The 25139-nt window shown below is 41.4% G+C and overlaps 1 protein-coding gene and 1 pseudogene across 5 annotated transcripts in view; one reads left to right on the top strand and one right to left on the bottom strand.

Annotated features, from left to right (window-relative positions):
- The window catches only part of ROCK2 (Rho associated coiled-coil containing protein kinase 2), a 146524-nt gene that overhangs the window by 69081 nt on the left and 52304 nt on the right, over nucleotides 1–25139 (bottom strand). For 2 of the 5 annotated variants that reach the window (XM_045286617.1, XM_045286618.1), the window contains exons 2-3: nucleotides 4683–4764; nucleotides 3579–3679 (exon numbers count right to left, since the gene is read on the bottom strand). In XM_045286617.1, coding sequence (XP_045142552.1) covers nucleotides 3579–3644 — 66 coding nt within the window. In that variant the 5' untranslated portion in view covers nucleotides 3645–3679; nucleotides 4683–4764. Of the gene's footprint in view, nucleotides 1–3578; nucleotides 3680–4682; nucleotides 4765–25139 lie in introns of those variants that run through there. The other 3 variants (XM_045286616.1, XM_045286615.1, XM_045286614.1) reach the window with 2 other exon arrangements.
- LOC123521290 lies at nucleotides 15924–18503 on the top strand (annotated as a pseudogene).

Genomic DNA, 25139 nt, shown 5'->3' with positions numbered 1-25139 from the left:
TACTTGGCCACAAACACAACAAGTCAGGGTCTATTATATTTCCTATTGAATACACAACCCCAAATTCTCATCTCTCTTCCTTAAATAGACCAACTCAGTATGCACAATGTATCTGTTTCAAATACATGTAGTATGACTCCATATATCAAATGAAATCCACTGCCAACTCATCAATTCTGACTCACGTTGGCCCTACATAGAGTTGCCAAGGCTGGAGATCTTCATGGGTACAGATAGTCTCATCTTTATCCTGCAGAGTTGCTGGTCGAGTTTGAACCGCTGATCCTGTCAGCATTCCAGTGCTTACCCAAAAGTCCCACCTGGGCCCCTGAAACATCAAATAGTTAACAGGAGCACCCTCACCAAGGTCATTTAGTTCATTACTTCACTGCATCCTCCACAATGACCCATTAGATAGGAACGATGACCTCTGGTCTACAAGCTGGAACTCGAAATGTACCTGCAGTCACTGTGTTATGGAAGTGAGAAAATGGCAGGGCCAAGATTCAACTACTCTTTCTGTTCCCTATAAGATCTTTCATAATTCAATTCTCATGATGTCTAATCTCACTAGAGCATCTAAAATCTTTACCAACTGAGGTATTGCCATTTTTACTAAAGTGAAAATCGATTATTGCAGGCGCAGTTAGGTTTAAATTTAACACCTTATCATGTGATCACCCTTTTGACATATTTTAAATTTCTTCTAGTTTTGTTCTAGTTGAATGTTTTCTGTTTTATTTTGTCATTGTTGCTGGTTTATTTTTTGCCTTTACAAATGATTTCCTGTATGTGAAATCCAGGATACATAAATTTATAAACATAGTAACTGGATTAATGGCTTTTGGGGGGTACAGTGAGGGGGAAATGGGGAGCTACTAACAGTAGGAACAAGAATGAAGAAAACGTTCCAAAATTGATTGTGGTGATGACTGTAAAACTATCCTTAATAAGCTTGAACTACTGAACTGTATGGTTTGTGAACTATATGTCAATAAAATTGTTTTTAAAAAACAAGCAAAAGTGAAACAAACTCATCACAGCCAACACAGCCCTTTATCTCAGTCTGCGGCCAGGTAACCTCAATTCCTTCAGCCATCACGCAGACAGCATCACTTAACACCCCGTGAGCACACCGCCCATGGAGTATATCGTACCTCCTTTTCAAATGAAGAAAGACGGCACCTAGAATTAATCAAATGTTCTAGGAACAGCCCAATCACCTCAAAATAACGAGAAGAAGTCAGCTATACTATCTTGGACATGTTCCTAAACGTTATTAACCAACACGCGAATCCCCACCATCAAGTCGATGCCAACTCACAGCGAGCCCACAGGACAGGGTAGAACTGCCTGCCTGCCTGCCCGCCCTGTGAGTTTGCGAAACTGTCCCTCTTTACCAGAGTAGAAAGCCCTGCTTTATTAAAGCAACCTCAAATTTCTTTATTAATTTAGGCTGCCATATCCTTAATAACTCTTGCTCGGTAATATTTGAGGACAATTATTCTTTAATTCTTGCGTTAAAGGCATATCTTGCTATAAGATAATCCAAGTTCCATTACAGATCACCTCACATCTGTTCCGGACCAACATGAAAATTGTTAACAGAAGCATATAATTTTGGGAGGGGCTTCCAATGCATTGTGTTTACACTCTGCTAGTCTATTAAGCATGTAAAAACACTAGGACAAGAGTTTGAAATACTGAGAGAATACCAAACTGTGGCACAGAGACATGAAATGACCATGTGCTGTTGGTAAAATGTTGCTGACAGACTTGCTTGTTGAAGAGTTACCACAAACTTTCAATGTGTTTAAAACAAAGGCAAAAATAAAATCCAGTACCTGTAGGGTGCAATAAAGCAAAGTGCAACAAAACGATCTATGTCTGTACTGCTAAGCAATGGAGTCCTTGAGTTCAAGTGCATGTCATTTACTGTGGTTAAATTTCTAGGTAGCTTTTAGGATTTGCACTGGTCATTCAAAATCATTAGCTATGTTGCATTCTTAAATTTTTTACTTAAGTGTCTTGACATGCTATCATTTCCCCCACAAATATCATTAATAAAACGTTAACCAGGAAGAGCTCTGAAACGTGTTCCTGGAGATCTCTGTCCAAGGTACCAGGGTACCTTCACGGGTTTTCACTGAAGACAGTCCCCGGTTCATAAGGTCAGTTCCTAACTCTGTCTCTAAGAATTTGTGGGTCAGTTGGGAGGGGTGCCTGTGGTTGTTAGTTAGCTTTATCTTGGTGTAAGAAAAGGCTGGAAAGCTTTCCAGTTATTTGAAATCCACGCAGCAAGTGGATGAGTTTGGGAAGAATCTGCTGCGTGAAGGGGGGGGGGTGTGTGTGCAATCATTTCACAATAGGACAAACTGAAGTAAACCAGATTCTGAGTCTTAATCGTACGGCCTAGCTCAAAGGTGGTGATGGCTTGCTCAAAGTTGGCAGCCAACAACGCTGCTTGGAATGGGGACAGCTCTCCATGGTCCTGCCACTAATGCTATCTCCCGTACCAGGTTCCTGGTACACTCACGATATCTGTCAAGTGCTTCATTCCTTGCGGTCACCCCATAGTTCTTCCCATGCTAATTACATGGCAAAGCATTTAAACGGTAAGGGTTCAGGTCTATTTGTGTTTCCCTTCATAGCCATGACAGACTGCTTCAAACTGGTTCGGTGCCCTACTTAAAGGACAGGGAAGAGTTTTATGTACGGTGGATGTGAAAATCTGTTATATCAGTTAGACTGTTGCCTAACCAAACAATTATTTAATTGACATTTCTTCCTATTATCCTCAAATTCCAGGCTTTGTCAACTATAGATATTAAATCTTACTGCATGACTTTAAGACCCGCATGTATTACACCTAGTGCACGTCCAATAAACAAAGAGGGAACAAATGAAGAGACAAGTGATCTGCCGACTGCGTGGTCTTAAAGAAACCATCTTATATTAATCACTGCTTCTTCAGTGGCACCTCACAGAATTGGACTCTGAAACTTAACTGTGACAAATGAAGGAAGAGTCTCATATAATGATAAGAACTGAAATATAGCTCCTTGTTTAGGGATAAAAATGTACCATTTGGAGAGGGGGGAGGGTGCACAGCAAATTTTTTTTAAAGTACCATTTACTGCAAAAAATTGTAACATTTCAAATTAGTACTACTCTGGTCAACAAAGATAAATTTTGGATTTATTTTTAGTTATTAAAAATCTTAGATTTCTCATATATATAAACAAATCTCAAGTATGTATGTTATTAGATTGAATATGTTATATAAAAACAAAGTATTTCTGATTAAATATTCACATGTGCAATCAAATTGACCTATATTCTAAAATCAGAGTGATTTTGAACAAAAAGAAGCCTGGTGCTCAGTGCACAATCTCCTCGTTTCATAGGTAAAGGGCACTGAGGCTTTTAAGTCTTAGAGTCAAAGAGGTTGAGTGATCAAGCCCCTAAAAACGCCTTCTGGCAAAGGCTGGGCACAGAAGTTAGATCTAGTTAGCTCCTGCTGTTTCACAAAAGGCATGATGTCAAAAATTAAAAGAACAGCAACAGAACTTTCTTACCAACTGGACTTCACCAAAAGCACCTCTCCCAATGACTTTCACAACGTCGTAGTCTTCTGCCTTCATCTGCAAACCTCTGATTTTTTTCACAATTTTCTCATCTACAATAAAAAGACAGTATTTGTGGCAATCATATCTAAACCGTGTTCTCAATAATCACTATATTTATAAACAAACTTTATGTTAAGAACCTAGACTGTTTCCAATTACCCTGTTGCTTTTAAAAGCTGCTGTTTTAAAAAATCTTAAGATACCAAATAATCTATCAACAAACAAAAATTCTCTATAGTTTACTAACACATGTAAAAACCCGCATTTTATCAAAATGTTAAGTTACTGTTTTGACTCTCTGCTTGGCAGATTCAATAATAATTGACAGAATGATAACCCAAAAAATCCTTAATCATGACCCATATTTTAAATTACTTCCAAATGTCATGTTGGTAGTGAATTTTAACAGTCCCCATCTATGAAAAATGTAACTATAGAAAAGATTGTTTAATTAAGAATATATCCAAAGCTCTGACAATTTCAAATTAAAGAGTTTATATTGATGACAAATCGAAGGATTTATTGTGATGATATAAAGTATATCATACTGTCTTTGAGAACGTTTTAAAGTTTTGGAATTCAACTTCATTTACTATTTTATTATGTCATCATCAGCATACAAATATTTATGTATTAAGAATTAGCACCTATACTAATTGCCATTACAATGTTTTTCATGAACTGCACTGAAATATCTGCATTTACAAACACAGGATTCTTAGATCTCTGGATCATGTACAGCAATCCCTTAGAGTAGCCAGCCTTGATTTAAAACATCTCTTACAAATACTGGAATCTATTCTGAAGTAGCTAAGTAGTCTAAACAGATATACATTTTGAACTTTACCCCTACTTTACACCTTACTACTATTTGGTTCTATAGTTTTGCTTTGAAAATAAAAGATCTGAGTCTTTAAATGTAAAAATAAGTATACAGTAAAATAAATATACATAAATAAAATAACCATTTGTGAACTATAATATCAATCAAATAGTAATCTCTTATCAAAAGTAAGACTATGTGACCAGATATGAAGTTTAAACACAACTTACATCTATTTAAGAAATTATCTATATTCTTGTTTTTCCTCAAAGCAGGAAAATCCAAATCAAGGACCAAGGAATTCAAGCCATCCTGTTTCACAAAAAAAAAAAAAAGAGAAAGAGAGAGAGAGAGAGAGAAAGAGAGAAAGTTGTTACAATTCCCAAGCATTCCAAAAGTGTCTTTTTGGATGTTGTTCTCACTGAATAAATGTTAGGTTATTTTGATGAGACTGCCCAGAAGCAAGCTCCATTAGTTTTCCAACCACTACCAGAGAATGTTAGCGCTCACCCTTATCGTGTATTCTTGATCAACTCCAGCACTACCAGATACTTGAAGATGCCAGCAATATGGGCTGTGTCCGTTTGTTTTGCCCTCTGCAATCCACGCCATTCTCGCTACACTGCAGAACTGAGAGGCAGTCATGATCCCAGCACTCCTACACAGTCCTGTCTGCCATATTTCTTGAACTGAAACCTGGTTGGCTCTTTTCTGATGGTTTTGTTGCCTCCTGAAGCACTCTTTGAAAAAGGCATGGGAAGAAATGATACAGAAGTAGAATTGCCTTTTCTCAAAGAATTTTGTTTTTTAAATCCAGACTTAGAAATTTGAGCTGCATCCTCCTTGTCGCTACTATCTACTGACCTCCACCTCTGCCGCTCTGTGATGACTTAACGTTGCTTATTGTTGTTAGGTCCGTCATCACTCCATGTGCAGAGACTTAAATAATGGTTAAGATGTTAGGTTGAAACCCTGGCTCCATGCACCTGTTCCTTGGGCAAACTGTCTGCGCCATAATTTCCTTCTCATATAATTAAATACACATAGAGTGGAGGCTTCAAAAAGTGTGTGGAAAATGGAATTAAAAAAAAAACTTTCCAAATGAGGAGCTGATGCCAACGGCTTAAGCGGAGAGCAAATGTTCTGTGAATGATGAGGGCAACAAATAAACAAATGCGCTTCACACAATTGATGTATGTATGGAGTGTGATAAGAGCTTAAAAAAAAACTTTAAAAAAAAAAAACCAACTTTTCCACAAACATTCTCAGACCCCATATGAATACACATATACACACACCCACTAGGTAAAGTCAAAAAGTATTGTTGCAAAAATCATAGAAACCTTTGTAAAAGTTTCAAAATGTGAAACTACTATTTTCAACATGGCCTCCATCGAGGTACATACACTTCAGAAGACAGTGATTCTCTTTCATCTTTCCAGGAAGAACTCTTGGCTCTTCCATTTGTGCCATGTCAGATGGGCAATTTGGGCATCCTCGAGGGACTGAAATTGTGTTAATTGAAATGATCTTTGAATCTGGGGAACAACAAAATCTGAAGGGGCGAGATCAGGGTTGTAGAGTGGGTGGCTTAAATTTTCCCAAAGCAATTCTCATAGGTCAGTCTTTGGGACATTGGCGAAATAAGCAAAAAAGTATCCATGGAACTTTCCTGGCCTTTTGCTCACTGACAAAGTTTTAAATTTCCCTAAAACTTCTTCAAAATAAGCCCCTATGTTCACCCTGTGTCCTTCAAGAAAACCAATCACAACTACTCTGGAATTTCAAGATATGATCACCATCACCTTTGAGCTGACCACGCTACCTTGACCTGTGGCTCAGCAGACGCCATTGCTTTCTGTACTTGAACTCTTACTTACTAAAAACTCTTACTTTTTGTGCTTGAACTCTTACAATTTTATTTTCTATTTATTTTTTTAAAAATAATCCTTTTATAGGGAGCTCATAGAGCTAGAACAATCCATCATTCAATCAGGTCAAGCATAATTGTACAGTTGCTACAGTTTCCAAAAATTTTCTTTCTTCTTGAACTCCTTGATATCAGATCCCTTTATCCCCTCCCTCCCTCCCAAACCCTACCCCCAGGCACCTTTATTGGTATTAATATTATTATTATCTTTCCCCATCCAATAAATTCATTCCCCTACAATTCTGCTGCTCGCTCCTCTCAAGTGGGGTTATACACGCATCCTTGCTATCAGTCCCCTACCCCTACCCCTACCCCGTCCCCTTTCTGTATTCTCAAGGAGATATTACTCCCATTACTGTCTCTGAAGGGTTATCTATCCTGGCTTCCCTGCATCAAACAATTTTAAAGTACACAAATGAACCTACACAGGTGTGACAAGATTACCAACTTCATATGGAAAGGGAAGAGAGCCAGAATCATAAAGACCTCCTAAAGAAGAATAAAGTGTGTGGCTGGCACTACCTGACTTTAAAACTTATTATATATCCACAGTTGTCAAAACAGCATGGTACTTGTATAATGATAGATATTCAGACCAATAGACAAGAACAGAAAATCCAGAAATAAAAACAGCAGCATACAGACAACTGATACTTGACAAGGCCTAAAAAATTATCAAATGGGAAACGGATGCTAGAAAATGGTGCTGGAAATAAATAATAATAAATGGTGCTGGAAAAACTGGTTATCAACCTGCAAAAGAATGAAGCAAGACCCTTATCTCACTCAAAACACAAGAACAATTCAAGGTAGATCACAGAACTCCAGGTAAAACTCCAAACTATCAGGATCATCAATGAGAAAACTGGGACAAAGTTAAGAACCTTAGCACAGGGACTACATGGGCTATCAGAAATAGGGACGGATACACTCCCAGAGGAAGATAAAATAGAGAGTGGGACATACTAAAGATAAAACGCTGTGTACATAGAAAGACTTCATCAAGAGAGTAATGAGAGATCCCACAGACTGGGAAAAGTTATTTAGTAATGACGTATCAGACAAAAGGCTTATTACTAAAATCTACAGAATCCTGCAAACCCACAACAGGGGGAAAAAAAAAAAAGAAGAGCCCACGGAGGAGGTGGACATTAGACTTGAACAGAAATGTCACAAAGGAGGAAACTCAAATGGCCAAAAACATATAAGAAAATGTTCCCAATCATTAACCATCCAGGAAAGGCAAATAAAAACAACCATGAAATACCACTTAACACCCACAAAAATAGTCCAATTCAAAAAACAGCAAGTAGCAAATGTGGCAGGGTGAGGTAGGAACTCTCATTCAGTACTCATCGTCTTAGAGAAATGAACAGCCACTGTGGAAAGTGATCTGGCGAGACCTAAAACAGACAGAACTTGAGTTCCTTATGATCCAGCAATTCCACTACTAGGCCTATGTGCAGAAGAAATAAGAAACAGACCACGACCAGATATGTCTGCTCCCCAGTGTTCATCGCTGCACAGTTCACAATCACAAAGAGTTGGAAACAGCCTAAATTTCCATCAATGGACGAACAGGTTTTTAAAACCCTGGTACATACACACAATGGAATACTATGCATCCCTAACAAATAGTGATGGAAATATGAAACCCCTCACACTGAGTATACTGAGTGAAGTTATCCAAGCACAAAAGGTCAAGTACAAGATGAGTCCACTGAGGTTAGGTTCAAACAGCAGAACGAGCACAAGGGAAAATGCACATAATAGATAATTCCCAGACTGAGGACCAGATACTCCGGCACGAGTCACAGCAGACCCAATGATGCATATGTCATAGAAAAAACGCAGATCGTGCCTGTGCTGAGACATCTTTCTCCCTCCTCTCATAAGCTCACAGGGGGGTGGGGGGTGGAAAGATGGCAATGCGGGGGGCCAGGGCACTAATACACCCAAGGTAGGGGGTGGAGGGGGTTGTCTATGTCGCCATAGGAAAGGGAGGGAGGGAGAGCAGACTTCATCTCAGGATGCCAACCTTCGAGGACAGGCGAAGTTCCTGCTCGGAGCAGTTCATTCACAGAGAGCACTGCTGGGCAGGTCTCGGCTGGAGACATGATGTCCCCTCCCTGGAGGACAGCGCTGAAGACCCAGTTCAGGGAGAGCAGTCATTCTGACATGGGAGTGCAACAGACTGGCAATAAAGAGAAGGGGGTTGGGCTGATGGATTATCAAGCCCTGCTTGCATTTTAACAGAGATATCCATCTCCTCTGAGTCAGGATACCAGTAGGATCTGGAACTATTTGTATGGTCTTTCTCTCATTATTGGTGTCTCTCTACGCAAGACAGGCAAGAGAAGCAGTCCCAAGGAGGCAGTGACAGGACCGACAGCTGGGGGGAGAGGGGACCGGGGGTGGGGTGGGGTGGGGACACTGTTTTGATGAGACTTTTTGTCTTTTTGAAGGTGCCCTAGTGGTGTAGTGCTGTAGTGCTTTCTGCACTGGGCTGCCAACCCCAAAGTCAACAGTTTGACGCCATCAGCTGGCTCCACAGGAGAAAAATGAGGCTTTCTATTCCCATAAAGAGTTACAGTCTCAGAAACTCACAAGGGCAGTTCTACCCGGTCCCAGAGGATCACTCTGAGTCAGAACAGACTTCACCAGAGTGAGACTGAGTTTGAACAGTCTCAAAAGTCTCAGTGTATCACTGAGGAAATTGACAGAACTTATCTGCAGCCATTCACCAGTCAGAGTTTAAATATATTTTGTTTGGAATAAACCTGATTATATATGAATGGGAACATAGTAGCATTACTTACTGATAATAAAAATGTGTGTGAAAATGTCTCTCTTCGCTTTCAAAATGTGTCCTACTGCACATGCGTCCACATAAAAACGTGTATACAAATACTCAGAGCAGCAATGTTTATAACAGCCCAAATGTCCTTCAGGAAACAGGGTTTATATCCATACAATGGAATACTATTCATTCACATAAAATAAATGCTGATGTATGCTACACATGGTGATTCTTGAAACTTAGGCTAAGTGAAGTAAGTTAAACACAAGAAAAATTATTGTTTGACCCCAGTTATATGAAATATCTATAATAGGTAAATGTGTAAAAACATGGTTGCCTGGTGGTAGGGGTGTGGGGTCCAGGAGTGACGATTAAAACAAGGTACAAAATCTTTTTTAGGGATGATATAATGTTGTAAAACTGTAGTGACAGCCATACAACTCTGAAAATATACTTATAAAAAAACAACACTGGATCATGCATGTTACAAGTGAGTCTATCCCCATAAAGTGCCCTGACTCCACTCAAAGGATTAAATTTATATAAAATACTCTGCCTAGTCACCTGAAGCCAGGGGGCACTGTGGGTTAGATGTTACTTTTAACAGATCTTGCTCGTGACAAGTGAGTCTATTCCCATAAAGTGCCCTGACTCCATTCAAATGACTAAATTTGTATAAAATACGCTGTCTAGTCACCTGAAGCCAGGAGGACTGTGGGTCAGAGGTTGGGCTACTAACTGCAGAGTCTGTGGTTCAAACCCACCAGCAAATCCACAGTCTGTTTCCGTAAAGATTAACTATATACTCCTGTATAAGCCGAGTTTCTCAGCACATTTTAAATGCAGCTTTTGTGGTACAATTAGGTGCCTCGGCTTATACTCAAGTATATATGGTAAATCCCACTGGCCTCAGCAGTGGATTGGATGTGTACGGATTACTGCTCACTGATTAATCTTCTGAACGTGGAAGAATGGGGCTGCCAACCCCAAAGTCAACAGTTTAACGCCATCAGCTGGCTCCACAGGAGAAAAATGAGGCTTTCTATTCTTTTCTATTCTCCCCCAAAGTAAAAAACCTCACTGCCATGCAGTCAATACTGTCTCAAACAACCTCCTGTGGTTTCCAAGACTATAATTGCTTATGGGTAAGGTGACCAGACATCCTGCTTTTGGCGGAACAGTCCCGATTTTTAATAATTTGTCCCGTGTCCCACAGCATTTTTTAAAAGTCCAAATTTTTGGAAAGAATGCACAACTAGCTAGAGTACACGGTTTTCGGCTGCCATGTGGCTATTTCACCAGGACATGAGTTTTATCAATGGTGTCCCACTTTACCAATGTTAAAATCTTGTCACCTTACTTATGGGAGTAGAAAGCCCAGGCTTTCTCCCGAAGAGTTGCTAGTGGTTTCAAACTGCCGACCATTTAGATTGCAGCCCCACGAGTAACCACACCACCACCAGGGCCCAAACACATGCTAGGCTCCCAGTAAATACTTGCTGAGTGAACAAATACTTCCCTGCCTCTCAAGCACAAAGCTTTCCACTGTGTGATCCCCATCATGGTCCATACACAGGCAGTCCTCCCTGTGCACAGTTCCCACATCAGAATTCTCCCTGTTAGCACTATGATGTCAACAACACCGTTCCCTCAACATGGTGTTAGCACACAATATTCAAAATCTAAACAAACAAACTCGCTGCTGCCACGTTTATTTTAATCAGACCCTGTAAGAAAGAGAAAAAAATGCCCCATAAACATGACTTCAGAAATGAAAAGTCTATGGCCAGATACTCAAAAGATATTTTGTGTTTCATTAAAATCACCTAGTAAATTTTCAACCTGCTGATCACCCCAATTATTTACATAAATTAAATAATCCCTGGTTACCTAAAAAATGGGAAAAATACAACCTTAGTTAAACCCCATGACAACACAATCTGTGGTAATCTGGTAAAGCTAAAATGATTAATGATTAGCTTTCAGACCCTAGAATTCCCAAGCCAACTAGCTATACAAATTTACCCAAGACTATTTCATTAACCTTGCTAATTAACCTTACATTTAACACAGCTGGATTCTTTAAACTCCCACTTATAGACCACTATTGTAAGTTTTATATTTTCTTCAGAAGAAAGGCTAAATAGAAATGAAATCTTTCTATTTTAATTCTCATGAACAATGGCTTAACTGTCAAACAGATTCACAAATTCCTAATATTCACTCCAAATTTTAATTAAATCAAGTTACAAAAGCCAGAATGAGATTAAAATATTCCTTCTCTTTGTTAATTGCCCTTCCCGTTGTTCTTTTAACCAATTTCCCACGACTTTTTGAAGCCCCTTCCCTATCGCTTTAAGATATCTACCTACTATTAATTTTTGCTATTTGGACCTTCTCTTTTCTTTCTCCAAATGTCCAGTAAAATTACACCAAACTTCTGATTTTAGGAAATACCCCAGGGACAAGGAAGCTTCCAATCATCCAGTAAGCATTACTTTGAGTCTAGTGTGTACCAAGAATAAAGCTCAAACTCATTACCAATGAGTGGACTCCGACTCACGGTGACCGCATAGGAGAGGACAGAACTCAGAACTGCTGCTGTGGGTTTCCATGATTGGGAGTAGAAAGTCTCATCTTTCTCCAGCAGAGTGGCTGGCGGTTGGGAACTGCTAATCTTGAAGTTAGCAGCCCAATGTATAACCCACTACGACACCAATAGAAAATCCAAAAATAAGGCACTCACTATCTTTGCCCTCAGGGATTTCAGCCTCAAACTTAAAATTTCCCCTAAAAAATTGTACAAAGGATAAGCAAATGTGGTGAAGAAAGCTGATGGTGCAAGGCTATCAAAAGATATAGCATCTGGGGTCTTAAAAGCTTGAGGGTAAACAAGCGGCCATCTAGCTCAGAAGCAACAAAGCCTACATGGAACAACATATCAGCCTGTGTGATCACGGGGTGTTGCACAGATCACTGAAGACAAATGGGTACATAAGCAAATGTGGTGAAGAAAGCTGATGGTGCCCGGCTATCAAAAAGTATAGCGTCTGGGGTCTTAAAGGCTTGAAGGTAATCAAGCGGCCATCAAGCTCAGAAGCAACAAAGCCCACATGGAAGAAGCACACCAGCCTATGCAACCACAAGGTATCGAAGGGATCAGGTGTAAGGCATCATCAGAACAAAAAATCTTACCATAGTGAATGATGGGGGGAGTGCGGAGTGGTGACCCAAAGCCCATTAGTAGGCCACTGGATATCCCCTTACAGAAGGGTCATGGGGAGGAGATGAGCCAGTCAGGGTGCAGTGCAGCAACAATGAAACATACAACTTTCCTCTCATTCTTAAATGCTTCCTCTCCCCTCCCCCCTTACCCCCATCCCTCCTCTCCCCCCTTACTTCCATCCCAACTATCATGATCCCAATTCTGCCTTACAAATCCGGCTAGAGCAGGGAATGTACACTGGTACAGATTGGAACTGGAAACACAGGGAATCCAGGACAGAAGAACCTGGATGGTAAGAGTGGCGCTACCGGGAAGGTAGGGTAGAAAGGAGGAACCGATTACAAGGATCTACATATAACCTCCTCTTTGGGGGATGGACAACAGAAAAGTGGGTGAAGGGAGATGTTGGACAGTATAAGATATGACAAAATATTAATAATATATAAATTATGAAGGGTTCATGAGGGAAGGGGGAGCGGGGAGGGAGGGGGGAAAATGAGAAGCTATACCAAGGACTGAAGTAGAAAGCAAATGTTTTGAGAATGATGTGGGCAATAAATGTAAAAATGTGCTTGACACAATGGATGGATGTATGGATTGTGATAAGAATTGTACAAGCCCCCAATAAAATGATTTTTTAAAAAAAGACTGTTGCGCTACTTCTCAGGGGTCCAACATTCAAGTTGGAATGGACTCAATCAATGGCAGTGAGCTGGTTTGGTTTGAGCTCTTTCTTAGTACCAAGATATTGGTAATGCTTACTGTGATTCTATTATTTTAATAAGTTTAAAGTGTAGAATATGAGCCATTTACTTTTTAGATGTGTCATAAGTTATCTTCTGTATTAAATTTTCAAATCAAAGAACGGTACATTCATTAGGAAAGCCTTCTGTACTTCCATTCCCCTCCTAATTGGAAAAAATTGGCAAGGCAAAAATTTCTACTTAAGAATAATCCTTTGTCCAGTTTCAAGGCTTGCCAAGCAAATGGAATAAACCAAAGAGGGGCAAAACAGCAATCCTACTGAACAGAGTAGAATGATATGCTCCTTAGGGTTCCCAGGGCTGCAGAGTTTAACGGTAGCCCAGTCTCACTGCTCTCCCACAAAGCAGCTAATGGGTTTGTACTGCTAATCTTGTAACCCAAAGTGCCACCAAGGATGCTTAGCAAATGGACAAGAGCACTTGAAGATGGATAAAAGTAACTGCATTAAAATCTCCATCTACACATAATAAAGAGAAAACAAACCTTCTGCTGAACAAGCAAACCCTACAGTTTTAAAAGATTGAAAACTTACTTCCTCAAGTCACCCGCAAAGTTGTTACAAAAGATGTGATCATGAGAAATTAGCCAACAGTAAGCACTGGAACATGTAGCATACTAGTGTAGTCAGAGTGTTCTTCTATCGCAGCTGCATGCGCACACACACACACACACCAATTTTGTTCTCTCACAGCATAAGGACAGTGCCACCAGGCTCCTCCTCCACTCTGCTTTTCATATCCATTTTTTAAAGACCAAATAATATTTAAATGCTGCACCAACTTGTATTTTTATGCAGTAATCTAAAAGTTTGCATTAGAATGGTAATGTAGGTGGTGATATAGCCTTAGTGGCACCGTGAAGAAAGTGTCTGGCTGCGAACCAAAGGTCAGCAGTTCAAACCCACCGGCTGCTCTGGAGAACCTTTGGCAGCCTGCTTCCATGCACATGACCCTCTGGGCGGTCCTCCTCTGTCCCACAGGGTCGCTGGGGTTGAGTTGACTTGGCGGCCCCGGGTTGGATTTGGTTTATAAGTTTATCTTTTTCACTTGAGGTTTTCTGTCAATAAACTCTTGTATTTGAAACTCTTTTAGAAGTAAAGATACCAACATCTCGATTAATACTGAACTCCAGCTACCAGGTCAGCGAGGGAGCTCAGGACTTGATCAAGAGCCTCGCCGTAGCCTTTCTTCATGAAACACCGCCAGAACAAACATTTACAGCAACATCTGTGACTTCAACTGTGGTTCTTTTCCCAAATGTGCTACTAAATTGAGATGAAGAAATCTTTAAAAGAATAAACTTCAAGACAAGTGTGCAATCAAAATCCAAAGCAATGAAGAAAATTAACACTATTTTCCCTCCTTCCCTATTTCCAGTTGCCTAGAAATGACAAGAGGGCATTTAAAAGTCATACTCTCACTTAACAAAAACACCATCACCACAAAATAGTCAGGGACCAGAAAGAAAACTGCCAAGTAATGAGGAAGAGCTAAAGCCATGAAGGTTTACTGAACTGCACACTGAAAGGCAGTCCCACTAATAACAGAGAACTGTCAGGTGTCATAAAGTCACAAACACCCATTGCACAGCAGAACAGAATGCTGTACACAGTCTGAAGCCATCCCCCTGGTTGGTTGTGGACTGGACCACTGCGATGCTTGGGACTTTCACTGGCTGATCTCAGGTGTGTGTTGCTAGGCCATTCTTCCTAGTCCATCTTAGTCTGGAAGCTCTGCTGAAATCTATTCACCATCAAAGCAGCCCACAGGCCTCACTGTCAGATGGATGGTGATTGCATCTGAGGTGCATTGGCCAGGAATCAAACCTTACTTTCCGCATTAAAGGCAACATTCTACCACTGCACCACCACCTATTGAGGAAAGGACTCCATGAGTGGTGAAAATAGTTAACACCCTAAGCTACTAACCCAAAGGTTGGAGATTCAAGGCTACCCAGAGACACCTCAGAGGAAAGGCCAAGGGATCTGTTCTCATCAACCAGTCCCTGAAAACCCTATGGAGCACTGCCCTACTCCATCACATGCAAGGTTGCCGTCAAATCTACAGCTTGTTTGGGGGTTTTTGTTTTTCTAAATGAAGTGAGGGAGCCAAACTAGACTGGCTGCTAGGAACCAGTAACTAAGATTAAACAAACAAAACAAAACAGCTTCTAAAAAAAAGATACTGTAAACAATCTTACTGCCCAAGTTTTATATGAAACTGCTTAACTAGGAAATTCAGACCTAGCTTTCAATAAAATCTTCCGCTAAGCTGCGAGCTTACTCCATGACTGGATTTCCCATGTGTCTGATATGACTAGCTGGCATCCTTTAACTGGGTGTGTCAGGAATTGGCTATAGACTAGAAGATCCTTTGAGGACCCAAAGTGGCAAGCACAAAATCACAAAGAGCCATGAGCTGACATAAAGAATCACAAATTAACAACACAACTTTGCATTCCAGAGCAGCCTAGAGCAAACTACCCAAAGCAATGGTGAGTTAGCACTGGGCTAATTTCGCAGGTAAATGCGGTGGTGACATAAAGATTAAGCATTTGGCTGCCAACAGGAAAGGCAAAGACTGAACCCCAGGAGGAGAAAGACCTACAAATCTGCTTCTGTAGAGACCGTGGCCAAGAAGCCCTTGAGTGGTTCCATGTGCCCCCTGGGTCACTAGGAGTTGAAATGAACTGGGTGGCACATGCTAACAGCAGTTTCTCCAGCACCTCATCTGGGATGGCCAAAGGCAGCAATGACCACTCAACTCACCAGCGAGGGCAAGGCAGCAGATAGTTCGCCACTTTCCTTCCCAAGGTACCCACAGTAAAATGGCCAGAGATGGCATTCAGTCTTAGGGTTACTTCTTCACTAGCCACGACAGCATGAACAGACAGAAGACTGCATTTTATGAGAGGATTCAGTAACTAAATCACTATTAGGGCAACTACAGAATCTAGAGATTATCCCAAGGAAACTCCACACTATTAACCGTGTAGATGCACAAAGACTAAGGTGACCAGATTTAAAGCGGGACACCATTGACGTGGGGGTGGGGGGGTGTTCTTGATTAAAAATTTGGTCTATATGGATCAAATAGACTGTTCCCTAGCTTGTCGTGCATTCTTTCCAAAAATCGGGACTTTTTTAAAACGCCAAAAAGCAGGACGTCTGGTCACCTTAGTCTTTGTGCATCTACACGGTTAATAGTGTGGAGTTTCCTAGGATACCAGCTTTTTACGGAATAAAAATATAGGGGAATAGAACTATGTACTCTTATCTACATATTAATAATTAAGGTGATGACAAAATAATAATTTATGAATTATGAAGGGTTCATGAAGGAGGGGGGAGTAGGGAGGGAGAAAAATGAGGAGCTGATATTAAGGGCTCAAGTAGAAGGCAAATGTTTTGAGAATGACGATGGTGACAAATGTACAAATGTGCTTGACACGATGGATGTACGTATGGGTTGTGATAAGAATTGTACGAGCCCCAATAAAATGATTTTTTTTAAAAACAGGAATTAAGGTTGCAGATGGACATTGGGCCTCGACTCAAGTAATCCCTTAACACAAGAACAATTTGTTCTAACAATCCAGCATTCTGTGATGCTCACCTTCCAGATATGATCGCTGAAGATACAATGAGTGCTTAAGCAAAGGTGAAGAAAACTGATGGTGCCTGGCTATCAAAAGATATAGTGTTTGGGGTCTTAAAGGCTTGAAGATAAACAAGTGGCCATCTAGCTCAGAAGCAACAAAGCCCACATGGAAGAAGCACACCAGGCTATGTGATCATGAGGTGTCAATGGGATCAGGTATCAGGCATCTAAGACCCAAAACAAAAAATCTTATCAATGTGAATGAGTGGGAAGGCGGGGAGGAGACCCAAAGCCCATCTGTAGACAATTGGACATCCCCTCACAGAGGGGTCACAGGGGAGAGATGAGCCAGTCAGGGTGCAGTACAGCACCTATGAAACACACAACTTTCCTCTAGTTCTTTGGTGCTTCCTTCCCCTCACTATCATGACCTCAATTCTACCTTACAAATCAGATCAGATCAGAGCATGCACACTGCTACAGAGAAGAGCCCGCAACACAGGGAATCCAGGATAGATAAATCCCTCAGGGCCAACAATGAGAGTAGAGATACCAGGAGGACTAGGGGAGGGTGAGGGGAGAAAGGGGGAATCGATCACAAGGATCAACCTAGAACCTCCTCCCTGGGGGAGAAATAACAGAAAAGTGGGTGAGGGGCGACAGAGGACGATATACGATATGAAAATAATAATCTATAACTTAATCAGGGGTTGATGAGAGAGGGCGGGGGGAAAGAGGAGGAAGAAATGGGGAGCTGATATCAGGGGCTGAAGTGGGAAGAGAATGCTTTGAAATGATGATGGCGGCATATGTGCAAATGTGCACAACACACTGGATGAGTGAGTATATGGACTGCGATAAGAGCTGTAAGAGTCCCCAATAGAAGTACGAGGGGCAAAAAGAATAGAAGCCTGAACAAGCCTGAATCAGAACCTAAGGAAAGCAGGGAGCATGCGTCAGGCTGACGCTGCGCGTGCACGGATGTCACTGAGTGCTGGGAGGCCATTCTGCCCGTGAGCCGCAGCCTTTCCCAGGGAGCAGGTTAAACGCTTCAACTGGGCCACACCTGCAGCTGATGTACAATGGCCCCTGGGAGCCCCACAGTGCCCCGGGCCTGCCCCCCCACACGCGTATCCTGGAGGGCGCTGTGGAAGACTACAGGTGTGACTATGGCTCCCTGAGGTTTTGTGCACTGTGTGGCTTCCGTGGAGTCTTGAGTTGTGGGCTGACACACACTGCGGGGGTTCTGGATTTTGTGAAATGTCGTATGCAGGTGGCCCCCAGAAGTACAGGGATTCTCACTTACACTTAAAGAGGGCAGTGTTCTAGGCTTGGCTAAAGGATGGGCTCTGACTTTCACTGGCTACTGTATGCAGGGACTTTGCAAGTTTGGCTTTTAAGACGTTTCCAAGTCCTGTGAATCACCATGTTTGGAGAGGAAGCACCCTTCTGTGGCACACATCACTGTAGTTGGCTTCCTCTGCCATAAATTCTTTGCTGACAGAGCCCTGGCTCCTATGGAAGCTGCTACGGTTCGAGTTCAAACCTGGTTATGCCAACATTTTGAGGGATGTGGCTCCCCCAACCTGCGGTGTCTGTGCAGGATACGGCGAAAGGCAGTACTGCCTCTCAGGTCCTCCAGACTTGGATGGAAAGATGTACGAAGGGGTTATTTGCCCATATCATCATGACTGGCACCCTGACTGCTCTATGGTGGCTGTTTATCTATGACTCCATTAAGGTCTACTTCAGACTCCTTGGTCCTCCCCAGCCCCGGGATGCCAGAGTCTCTGAAGGAGTTACGTGGGATAACTCAGTAGTTGGATCAAAGCAAAAGTGGACTGAATCTGCTTGCTGATCAGTGTTGAGGAAAGTCAAAAGGCACTTTTAGATAGTTGACAGTGTAGGAAACTGTCTCTTCCTGATACAATCACTGGTAGCACAGCTGCCTAAGGCAGGAGTTTCAAATTTACTGTTGAATTAAACCCAACTGTTCACCAAAGAAAAGGAAACCTTGATCACACTACAGTAATTAAACAGAGTTGTAGAGTGTGGGGAGGATAATAAAACTGTCCACCTCTAGGAGTAAGCTATTATGACAAAGGTGTATCTCTAAATGCAGTATGGAAAAAAGTGAACTTTAAAAGATGGTTGTAATAAAATGAGGCAAGACTACTACAAAGAACATTTTGAGCCTATTCTTTGTGAGAGGTTTAGTGTCATGGAGAATTTGATACTGGTAATCTCAAAAAATGAAACAAAATGACTGTAGGAAATGAGGGTTAAAAAGAAAAAAAAACTGGGTCTTTAGGAATTGTGTCTCCTTGAGTGCTGGGTGGTGCAGAGTGGCGCATCCAGTTACTTGCCAAAAGGGCAGTGGTCCACACTCCTCAGCATGCACCTGGCCATCAGCTTCCCACAGCCTGGGGGAAAGCCCAGTGGAGCAGTTGTGCTCTGCACAAGTGCGGTGACCGTGAATAAGCACCGACTCGACAGCTGGTAACAATAGAGAGGGTGGTAAATGGGCAAAGGGAAAAAGAGAAAATGGTCCAGAAAAAATAAGATTTCATCTAATGCTCAATTCCAGATCCTGACAACATTCTTCATAGAAATGCAGGAAAAACAAACCCCTGGCTTTGTATGAAATGGAAAGAGCCCCAGATAAGCAAAGCATTACTAAAGAACAAAGTAGGAGGCCGCTCACTTCCCAATCTCAAAACCGATTACACAACTGTGGAAGTCACCGCAGCTAGGTACTGGAACAAGAGACACATAGAGCCACATAACCAAATGGAGAACTCTCAGAGAAGTGAATCCTTCCACCTGCTACCAGATGGCCTTTGACTAAAGGCTGAACAGGAAGAGAGAGTCTAACAAATGGCACTTCCAAACATGGGTATCCATTTCAGAGGAGCGATGTAAGACCTACAACTCATTCCATATGCAAGAATGAACGCAAACTGGATCAAAGAACTAAATGTAAACCCTAGAATTACTGAATGGGCAACTTTAGGGGCTTCTGACTGCTGTTGAGTTGATGTCGATGCACAGCGATCCTAAGGGATAGGGTGGAATTGCCCCTGTAGGTCTGTGAGACTGTAACTCTTTATGGGAATAGTAAGCCTCATCTTTCTCCCTCGGAATGGCTGGCGGTTTCAAACTGCTGACCTTGAGGCTGGCAGCCCAGCTCATACCACTACACCACCAGGACTCCTGCTGGAAGAAACACATCATCAGCCTTAACTGCAAACACACAAGCAGCAAAACACAAGCTGGATGACCCAGACCTCCTAAGACCTAGACAGACACGTAGGTGCATCAAAACCCACAGGAGCTGTTCTACCCTGTCCTACAGGGTCACCGAGTCAGAATTCACTGTGGACCATGAGTTTGTTTCATGCATCCAAAGACTTCACCAAAAGTAAAATGAAAACCCACAGGCTGTGGGGCAAAAATTGGCAATGACATATCAGACAAAGGATTAACCTCTAAAATGTATAGGAAACTTCAACACCTCAAGGACAAAAAGAGTCAAGCAATCTAATGTAAAAGTAGGCAGATGCCATGAATAGATACTTCACTAAAGAAGACCAGTGGTCAGCAAACATGAAGAAATTCTCATGACAGTTAGCCAACCGAGAGATGCCAATCAAAGCACCAAGGAGCTGTAACCCTACCTCAGTGTTAGTAACTAAGTTTCCAAAACAGCTAAGGATAAATGCAGCAAGAATGTGAAGAGACTGGAGCTCTCAGGCACTGCTAGGGGGCTGTAAGACACCTAACGATTTTTCAATATCCAAAGAAAATGCCTCAAAGGAAAAAAACTAAAAAAACAGTGAGGTTGGAAAGAAAGGTAAAAAGACTAACCTAAAATTTAAGCAAAATGATGGAGACGCTTTATTAGAAATTTCAATTACTGAAAATGACACAAATTATCCCTTGGCTGATAATTTCATAGATGAATCACCAGAACACAGACAGTTACCCTGTTAGATAAGATCACCAAATGAGTGAATGTAGACAAATAGGAAAGGGCTGAGACAGAGTCCTGGAATACACCAATATGAAGATACTTGAGACGACCATTAAAGGGAAAAGAATCAATATTATCGGCTTTCCGGAAGCAAGTGAAGAAAGGCTGTGGAGAGGGATAGATTACGTTAAATGTGCATGCAGCTGAGGAGTTAGCCTGCAGGAAATCACAATTTCCCCCCCAAAATTATTGTGCATCATCATCTTGGTACTTGTTTGAATTCCTTGACTTTAATTTTAAAAACAAAACAAAAAACCCACACTTTATTTAAGGTGTTCCCATGAGTTCACCATAATAGACCCTATAAAATACTTAGCATGACTTCAGTAAAGTACCTTACAAAGGAGCCCTGGTGGCATAGTAGATTATACATTGGTCCGCTAACCACTAGGTCAGCAGCAGTTCGAAACCACCACTCACCAGAAAGATGAAGTTCTCTACTCCCACAAAGATCCAGTCTCAGAAACCTGCAAGAACTTTCTACTGTCTGGCAGGGTCACTGAGTCAATCCACTGGTGGCAATGAGAGAAAGAGAGATGCTGCCTTCAAGTACATCCTCCCCCCCCCTCCTCGTGTGGGCAAGAGGAGGGGATGAGGCTGTCTGCTCCTGCTAAGATTCACAGCCTCAGAAACCTGTGCAGGTCACTATGAGTTGTAATTGACTAGATAACAATGAATCTATTTACCCAAAACTACAACTAAATTACATAGTTCAATACATTCTTTATTAATAACAGGAATTTTCCTTGACTACCTTGTGCCCTGTGCACTACCCATCGCGATCACTCCACCCCAGCTGCGAGGCACTACGAACATAACTGTGTGTTCAACCTCAGGACGAAAGTTCAGAGAGACTCCAACAATTGCCCAGTCCCACACAGTCTGTAAATGGCAGAATTAGAATTCTATGATGCTTCTACATTTTTAAACTTCACTGAACTTTAATTTTAATAGTTATTCCTCTAACAGAAAACTAAACAACCTACAGAATTAAAAGTTAAGACAATAAGAGAAAACATATGTTTGGTTACAGACATAGGAAACATCTTTCTGTGTGTCTGGTATACAGATAAGTAACCAGGAAATGTTATTTAATGAATTTGTAATACACTTCCTCCTTCTGTTATTACTGCTCCAAATACAAACCATACAAACCTAAGAATAGCAGGACAAAACAAATCCATCATTAACAAATATAGTATGAGTCCTTACACTACCATACATATGCACACACCTACAAACTTCTGAATTTTAAGAATATAAAACTTTCTAGTTAGCTGGGGAGGCGGGGTGCACATTAATCTGTTAACAATTACCATTATCAATAAAATGACATATTTTCTATTTTATAATATAGTTGTGAGTACATTGCTCTGAGATCTGTCCATCAAATTAAACGCAATTTAGCCTGTTATCTTACCAAAAAGACTTTTATATGTAAAGTCTTTGAGAAAGAATGATGACCACGGAAATAAGAGCGCACTGGGGGAGGTGGGAGAGTGCCTTTATGTTGCTGCCAGTTTCTCATTTGCCTATGTGAGAGTTTAGCTAGCTACCCAAAACAACCAAACCCCAGCGCTGCCATCAAGCCACTCTGAATCACAGCGACCCTCTAGAGGGTTTCTGAGCCTCTACATCTTTGTGGCAGCAAACAGTCTCATCTCTCTCCTGCAGAGCGGTTGATGTGTTTAAACTGTTGACCTTTCAGTTAGCAAACCAACACTACCTACAGCTACAGTAAGATCTGCTCTTAAGGCTCCCTACAGTCTCAAAACCACATCACTGAAACACTGTGCAGCAGCACGAAGTGTCTAGCATAGTTGTTAGCTGCTGTGGACAGGGCCCAACTCATGGCTACCCCATGTGTTTCAGAGGAGGACGTTCCACAAGAGTTTTCTTGGCAGTAATCCTCTGTGTTAGTCCAGGTTGACCAGAGAAACAAAATTCATAAGACACTCCCTGATATGTGTATAAGAGGTTATATCAAAGAGTAATTGTCCATTAAGAAAACATTTCAGCCCAGTTCAGATCAAGTCCTTAAGTCCAATATCAACCCATCTGTCCAATACCAATCTGTAGATTCCTCTTCAAACTCATGCAACACATGCAATGACATCGAGTGCAGGAAGATCACAGGGAAGTGGGTGAAAGTACTGTGGATCCCGTGGCGGAGAAAGCATCTCAGCGTTGGCAGGGGTCTCCACATGGGTCCCTAGAACTCCAGGGCTCTAGCTTAGCTCCATGATTCTTGTCACCAGGAAGACAAAACAGAGTGTATCTGGCCTCCAGTTAGCTATTTATTTCCATAGAGCCTCCAAATGAGGTCATCAAGCTGTGACCTGATTGACAGGCTAGACTCCACCCCTTCTCTCAAGTTGACAGGGGATTATGTAACTGACACATCTTCACAGCAGCAAATCAACAGGCCTATTCTTCTGTGGTGCCCCCTGGGGGGTGGGGTGGGCAGGGTGAAAAAATATCTAACCTTTTTGGTTAACAGTCCATTGCAAGCTGCTTGGTTGCACTGAAGGGCTATGAACCACAAAGTCAGCAGTTCGAACCCACCAGCCAATCCACAGGAGAAAGATGAGGCTTTCTACTCCCATAAATAGTATCAGAAACCCTGTCCTATAGTTCCATGAGGCAAAATCAACTCAATGGTAGTGAGTTTGATTTTTATTTGCACCACACAGACCACTCAAGCTCCTTCTAATAAAGTAGCACATATATTATGGGATAATTCAATCAACACCTTGCTTAAAACCTACGCTACAAATTGTCCTGTCCAGGAGATTAACTTGAGAGACTTCAGTTTACCTGATCTTAATCAAGCCTTTCTAAAGCCCTTGTGTATTCTGACATGCTCTTCTCTACACAGAACATTCTCCTCCTCCTTTGTCTGGCTAATTCGTTCTCATTCTTGCACTGTCTTACTTCTCCCACCTTAGATTCTAATCCTGTTTGAGCTGCATCACCGCATTTAGGCACAGCCTATTGCAACACATGGTGGTCATCAACAGTGAAATTGATGTGAAAGCGAGTAAATAAACAGAGCCATTCTATCAAGGCATAATAAAGTAAATGTGTATTAATCAAGAAACCTGAGTTATTGTTCTGGTTCTGCAATTTACTTGGCTGTATGATCTTAGGCAAGTAATTTCACGTGATTTTTAATGGCTTTATTTATATAAATTGGATAAAAACCTACAATATTATCCAGGTGATTTATTCTCTTTTAAAACAGATTAAAATAGCTAAAAGCAAGGTGCAGAGGAGCGCTAAAGTGAGGTGAGCGCAGCACGCGAAGGGGCCCTTTTCCGGAGCACAGAGATAGAACACTTCAGATGACCTGCTCCAATATGGTTTGGCAAAGCACTCGTCCTTTTATTGGGTCTATTTAATGTTTTGACTTTAACTTTGTTTGTCACAGACTTTTGCTTCAATTTTGATTTTTCCTACCTAATCATTGCATATAATATGTATTCATGATTGATGGTTATGTGTCTCTTAAATTTTGTTCCCCAGTGCAAGTACCTCACTTGCTTCAACATTGTGCAAGCCCTGATTCTAAGAGACTGGAAACTCTCCAACCAGTACTCTGCATAGAATCACATGATTCAGTTCAGCAAGACTTCAAGAAGTATGAGTAAAGTTAATAATAGTATTAATCAGGGCTAGTGAGCCTGTGAACAATGATAATAAAGCAGTTGCCTTCTCTTTCATTTATAACAAGGTATTTGTCCTTACAGTCTCTAACTCCCAAGACCTAATTACAGAACATTATTTTCCCTTTACTATGAAGCTGAATTCTGCTTCATCTATAATCGGCATCTATACATAAAATTCATTTAATAAATTTAGCTATTTCCCCCATCACTTAAATACTTAAAAAGTTTAAAGATATCATAAAACCTACGAAAGCTAGAGACTGTGTAAGGCAGGAAGCTTCCACAGAAAGAAAACTGAAATATTTTCCACCAATGGTGAACAATAAAATTGTTAAGACACCATAGGGAAATAGAACTATGTGCATATATTTATAGGTTTAGTATTAAGGTAGCAGAAGGGCACTGGGCCTCCACTCAAGTACTCCCTCAATGCAAGAATATTTTCTTCTATTACATTGGCATTCTATGATGCTCACCTTCCCTACACAACCACTGAAGACAAAGTGGTGAATAAGTAAATGTGGTAAAGAAAGCTGATGGTGCCCAGCTATCAAAAGATACAGCATTTGGGGTCTTAAAGGCTTGAACGTAAACAAGTGGCCATCTAGCTCAGAAGCAACAAAGCCCACATGGAAGAAGCACACCAGCCTGTGTGATCACGAGGTG

The sequence above is a fragment of the Echinops telfairi genome, unplaced genomic scaffold (genome assembly GCF_000313985.2).
Source record: "Echinops telfairi isolate 266 unplaced genomic scaffold, ASM31398v2 ScPeMD7_9;HRSCAF=40, whole genome shotgun sequence".
In the NCBI taxonomy this organism is placed as follows: domain Eukaryota; kingdom Metazoa; phylum Chordata; class Mammalia; order Afrosoricida; family Tenrecidae; genus Echinops; species Echinops telfairi.
Note: the sequence above shows the minus strand (reverse complement) of the source record. Positions and strands in the feature narration are given on the sequence as shown.